The sequence below is a fragment of the Lupinus angustifolius genome, chromosome LG19, assembly GCF_001865875.1.
Source record: "Lupinus angustifolius cultivar Tanjil chromosome LG19, LupAngTanjil_v1.0, whole genome shotgun sequence".
In the NCBI taxonomy this organism is placed as follows: domain Eukaryota; kingdom Viridiplantae; phylum Streptophyta; class Magnoliopsida; order Fabales; family Fabaceae; genus Lupinus; species Lupinus angustifolius.
The window spans coordinates 4,507,599-4,513,431 of NC_032027.1; the positions used below are offsets into that span (position 1 = coordinate 4,507,599).

The window sequence follows — 5,833 nt, forward strand, 5'->3', positions numbered from 1 at the left end:
CGGTCGAACCGACTGATTCGAGTCGAGTTTTATAAAAGTTTATACTCCTTATATAGTATTAAATAATTTATACAAAAAATATATATCAAATATTATATTTTTTATTTCCTTCATATTTCAACAAAATCTTTCACTTCTTCATAATAATGTTGAGCCATTGGATTTTGGCAGAAAAATAAATGGATGATTAATTTTAAAACATTGACCTAATTTTTGACAATTCCAGACTAATAAGTACTTTTACTTACTTTTCTTAATATGTATGCGAGAATTAAAATTAATTTATAAATAAAGACAATGATATATTATAATAGGGTTTTTTTAGTTTCCTACAAGTATCTTCGCACCAGAAACATTATTGTCTAAGTCGAGAACATCAAAGGTATGCGAGACTAACTCTCTCAACAAATATTTTTTTCATCCATATCATAATAGTTTTAGCTAGACTAACAGACCAAACATGTCTAGAAAAAACTCTTTATAAATACAGCAGACTTAGAACCCCCACTAGCGAACCAGAAGTGTGTGTCTTGTGCAACCTAGTATAGTTCGAGTGGGACATATTGGGTGTAGGGAGAAGTAGGGATAATAATGAGTATAGATAATATACAACTCGACCCACCCTCTTCATTCATTTTTAGATCCAGACCTTCATGGTTACAGATTGGTATGCTATCCACTTATCTTTGGGTCCCAGAAAATCAAAAAACAATACAAACTTATATAATTATATATCTATTTCCTATAATCCTAAATGTTATTTAGGCAATCAAAAAGAGAAAAATACCAACAAAAAAAAGTATAAAACATAATTTAAGTTGTCTATTAAATACAAATATTTTTACTTCAACAAACTTTGGAAAATTTACTTGAAGTGTCTAATTAAAGTAACATTACACCTATCACATTATGAATTAACAATATATTATCAATATTTAATAATATTATATCATATTTATGGATTAAAATGATTTTAGAATTGTAGATTAAGAAAATAATGATATTGCATATATATTATAGGGATTTAGGAAGGAATTGCAAGTTCATGTACCTAGGTATCCCATTACCTAAACTCAGACCATTCGGTAACAGATTTCAAAATCTTCGATTCCAATTATCCACAAGTCCAAGATATTACCTCATTGCCATGATGTCACCCCCTAGGGAGAAGTTATAAACACCCTACCGGTAACTCCAACAGCCAATAGCCCAATACCAAATGAGTATTTTACTACAAAACACAATCCATAAAATCTCCGCGTTTATACAAACACGAGTACCAAAAAGTGTAAGGTGAAACTGCCACCAAATTATTAGACATGATTCATGTTCAACCACTACATATTGCAACTTCTACAGTACACTGCAGTGTATAGATACACTAGTATTTTTACCCTTCAATTTTCTGTGTGCATATGGACGTTTATGATCATAGCAATTTAGTAGAGTGATTTTTTTAGCACTGTTTTTTTTTCTAACTGTCCATGTATGCATACATAAATTTAAGGGTACTATTGTGTATTAATACAGTACATAATTTCAGTATACTGTGGAGTTGGCCAACACAGAAATTTTATAAAGTGGTGGGAAAAGCTCAAAACAGAAGGAGTGTCTTGCTAAGTTGCACCAACAGATTTCTCCTGTTAGATGTGTAGAAGTTCAACTAACTATACACAACTATTTTATACCCAGTTTTCACCCAACCTTCGAAGTTCCAACAACTCATGAATGATTCAGCTTCAGTAATGTTTGGAACATCATGTCAATGAATTGATCATCCTGGCATAGAGAAATTCAATTGTGGATAAACTATTTTAAATGTTCATAAGGAATAGGCATAACAAGATAGTAAGCCTTTGACAGAAAGGGTAATAAAAGAACAGTACATTCACCATTTCAGCATCTGTTATATTTTGATACTTCATTTCTTTTGTAAAGTGAGGAGAGATTCGTTTTAGATTCAAATTATAAGCATATAAAGGTGATTAAGCAAAAAAAACTATAAATTGCACTAAAAAACCTAATGGCATACTAGTAACTGCAAAATGGTGTGCTCATAAGTTAAGTTCATAAAATCTCTGCTTCATGATCTCCCTTTTCCAATTATTCTCAATCTTATTTCGTAAAAACTCCTCGAAAGTGAGTTTGCAACACTAATACACCCTCCTTTTCCTTGCTCTTTATTTTAGCCACAAATAATGACAGCATAAAAATACAGTTCAAATTATTACTATCAATAGTCAAGAAATGTGAAGGAACAAAACCAAGATGATAAAATCACGAAGTACCTGAACCAGTGATAGAAGTGCATCACGAACTTTGTCCCTGCTGATAACAGGTTTATTTGGAGTTGAGCTAGAAATTGGAGCGAGAGAAGGAGGTGGGTTAGGGGGTGGAAAGGGTTGAAGCATCGGAGTGCCATACTGTCGTGTCGGATTCAGGGTATTAAGAGCCGCAGTAGGAGGTACATGTGTAGAAATAGGTGGAATTAACAGCGAAGATGAAGAAGAGGATGGAAAAAAAGTAGAAGGCTTAATAAGATTAGTGACTTGATTACCACGGTTAATTGTTTCAAGAGAGTCAAGAGGGGAGCCTGATATAGATGAAGTTGAACGAGAAGCAGATGGTATTTGCACAGAGGGTGCAAGAGGCAATAAAACACTGGGAGCTGAAGTGGCAGTTGCAGAATGGTAAGGCTGTCCAAAGTTTTCGACATTTGAAGTATAATGCCCAGTAACCTTTGATGTCTGCAACAATTGAATCCAAAAGTTTCTAATGACACAGGCATAATGCAATAAGAAAAAAAGCAAAACTTCAAATTGATATAGCAGAAGTATTCATAAAAAAGCAGAGTTGTCAACTAGATTACATACAGTGAAGAAGTTTGTAAATACAGGATCTTCATGAGAATCATTTGCAGAAGCAGCAGCTGAAGATGAGTCTAGATGGTTTTCTGTTATAACTGACACTGGCTCAAGTTCCTCGAACACACTACAGTATGTATGCAACATCAGGCATAAGCCGTGCAACTATAATCACTTATCAACTCAACTAAGAGAGGTAACTAAGTGGGACTGAACAAATAAATCAAGTTACAATTTGGAGCGAGCACACTTAATAGACAAGAAACACTAGGTGAAGGTAATACTTCTATTGACTTTCTCATTCTACAAATCCACGTAGTCAAATCCAAGATAGCGGGCACATAGCAACCGCCATCCAACCCCAAAAACATTATAGCGAGATAGCGGACAAAGATTAAGGAAATTTTAAATAATTTATACTATCCCTATATAAATGATCAAACATTAGAAATAAATTACTCAAAATTAAAGGCATTCATAAATACGAAAAATTACATATTTTGATATATATTTTTAATAAATCATGATGCAGAATAACATTAAGATGAATTATGATAAATATTATGTTATTTTATTATTACTAGTTCAGTTTGATTTTATATTAGATATTTCATAGATAAAATAAAGTAATGGCAACTGGGAACAGAACGTTCAACATTCCATAACAAAAGCCCAATAAAAGCATTTCAGCCTACAGCACACTTCGAAATGCATGAAATCCACCATGTGGAAATAAAAGAAAAAAAAAAGGACACGATAGGACATTTTCCTTCTGGATTGTGTGTGTTGGTCATCATGACTCGTCTTTAGAACCAGCATGAAGGCTTGAAACTGAAGCAGCGATGAGATGGTTTAAGTCCCTTTTCACCATCGCAGTTGCAATACGCCACGATTTAGGGTACAATGCCCACGAAGCTGAAGCACTCCACTATTTTATTTCCGTATTGGCCGGAAGCCTCAACAGCAGGATATTGCACTATAGTGCACTATTGGTAACATATATACAAATTATAAAAGAAAGTTATTTCCCAATTTGAAATCAGAAAGTTTCTCCATAAATAGAATACTAAAGAAAATGTTGTTTGGAGTTATTAACATATAGGAAGCACATTGCAATAGAATACAACATTTGCAATAGAAGCAAATTAATATTCTTTAAGCTTTCTAAAAAACCTTACGTTTTGCTAGAAGGTATTGTTGTAGTTGGAGGTGCCTTTGGGTAAGCATTAAGTATCCTGTAAAATGAATTTGGAAGAAAAAAATAACAACAGTTAAGCATACTGCATCTCAATTACATAGAGTACATTACTAACCAAAGAGAAAAGGAAAACCACAAAGCCAAGTCCAGATTGGGCATGAATTAGCATCTCGTAACTTAAAAGTATTATAACTTATACCTATTAAAAAGATTTGCAACTTCTTCACACTCATCTGGATTGTAAAACCATATACCATTAACATCCTGGGCAGCATTCCGATACAATAAGTACGGCTTCTTAAGTTCATACTCGAAATCCAAAAGATTCTCCACTAGGTTATCTGCTAGGACATATTCAAACATACACATAAATTAGCACATATCAGAGAATTAAGTTCAGTCTCTCCCAATGTTACATGGATCCTAATTACCAATAATTTACAAAGCAAAAAAGCCTACAATAACAACAGAAGAGTGATCCATTTTGCACAAGTGTAATAATAACAAAAGTTTCAACTTCTAAAGTTAACCCTATCCCTCCCTCATAGTAAATCATATACAAAGCATACAAATCTGAACCTGTATTTCTTCGATTCATTACGATAAACTGAAAGCGAGGTTGTGAATTCCTGCAACAAAAACAGTAAATTTAACAACAGATCCACAATAGTTCATTAATGAAATCAACAAAAACAACAACATAGAAAATAAGCACACAAAAAAAGTTGTTTATGAATCACCTTTTGACAACAAAAAGAGATCCTTCAACATCCTTACGACTCTGATAAGATAAGAAAAATGTGAAGTAAAAAAAATAAAAAGTAAATCTTAAAAAAAAGTAGAAAAATGAAGAAGTGAAAAGAACGAACCCACTGATTAGTTTGAAGATTGAAGTCATAGAAAGAAACATGAGCAGCAGTGAAGAGAATCTGGTCGATGAATGAATCCATTCTCTGAAGAACAGTAAGATTGAGCACTTTTGTGCTTTGTTCATCAAGATTCGGTGTCAATTTCTTACTCTGCTGAGACATTTGAACAAAATCTTAAAATCTGAAAGTGTTAAGAAAAGGTTGCGGTTGAAGGAGACGGTGGCAGTGAAATGATGACGATGGTGGATGAGGAAAGTGACAATATGTTTAACATTTCAAATTTTGTAGAAATTAAAAGAGAGAAAAGAAAAGTGAATGACCAATTTGTTTTTTCTTTCTTTTTCTTTTTTTAAAACAAATCAAATAGGTAAATGTTTTTTTTTTAAACTAATCTTTACCAACCTATTTTGTTCGATTTGTGGTACACTAAATGTTAAAAGTTCAATTCTTATAAACTATATTTGTTGGGAGGGAAATACATATTTCAAAATGGATTAGTTTATTACTTATAGAATATTGAGATACAATTAGTTATGCTTTTAACAAGTTTGAATCAAACCAATGAAACTTTGATGATTGAAGGTACATTAGGTGATCTTTTTCATCTTTAAAATAAAAGTGACAATTGTTTTTGTCATTATCAAGCTATGCCATTGAAGAAAACTAATCTAATTTTTTTTTGTACAAATAAGAGTATTTTTTATCTTATTGGTACAAAACCAATTTTTTATGAGTTGTGTAAATATTCATAGCAATAAATATTGCTCTAAGAAATCAAACATTAGACATTTGGCCTAGTTCAATACTTACGTATCCAATTGGACCTTAATCATTAGGTCAACACCTCGTTGGTAAACTAATTTCAAACATACTATTAATGTATCTGTAAACAATATCAATGT

At 32.3% G+C, this 5,833-nt stretch overlaps 1 protein-coding gene across 1 annotated transcript; it reads right to left on the minus strand.

Moving 5' to 3' along the window:
* LOC109334123 (mRNA-decapping enzyme-like protein) lies at window positions 1,210-5,244 on the minus strand. Its single transcript, XM_019569693.1, has 8 exons — window positions 4,932-5,244; window positions 4,803-4,843; window positions 4,642-4,691; window positions 4,262-4,403; window positions 4,043-4,099; window positions 2,874-2,991; window positions 2,289-2,747; window positions 1,210-1,779 (listed from the first exon to the last, which is right to left on the minus strand). Exons 1-8 carry the CDS (start codon window positions 5,091-5,093, stop codon window positions 1,723-1,725), a joined length of 1,086 nt encoding a protein of 361 aa, XP_019425238.1. The 5' UTR covers window positions 5,094-5,244; the 3' UTR covers window positions 1,210-1,722.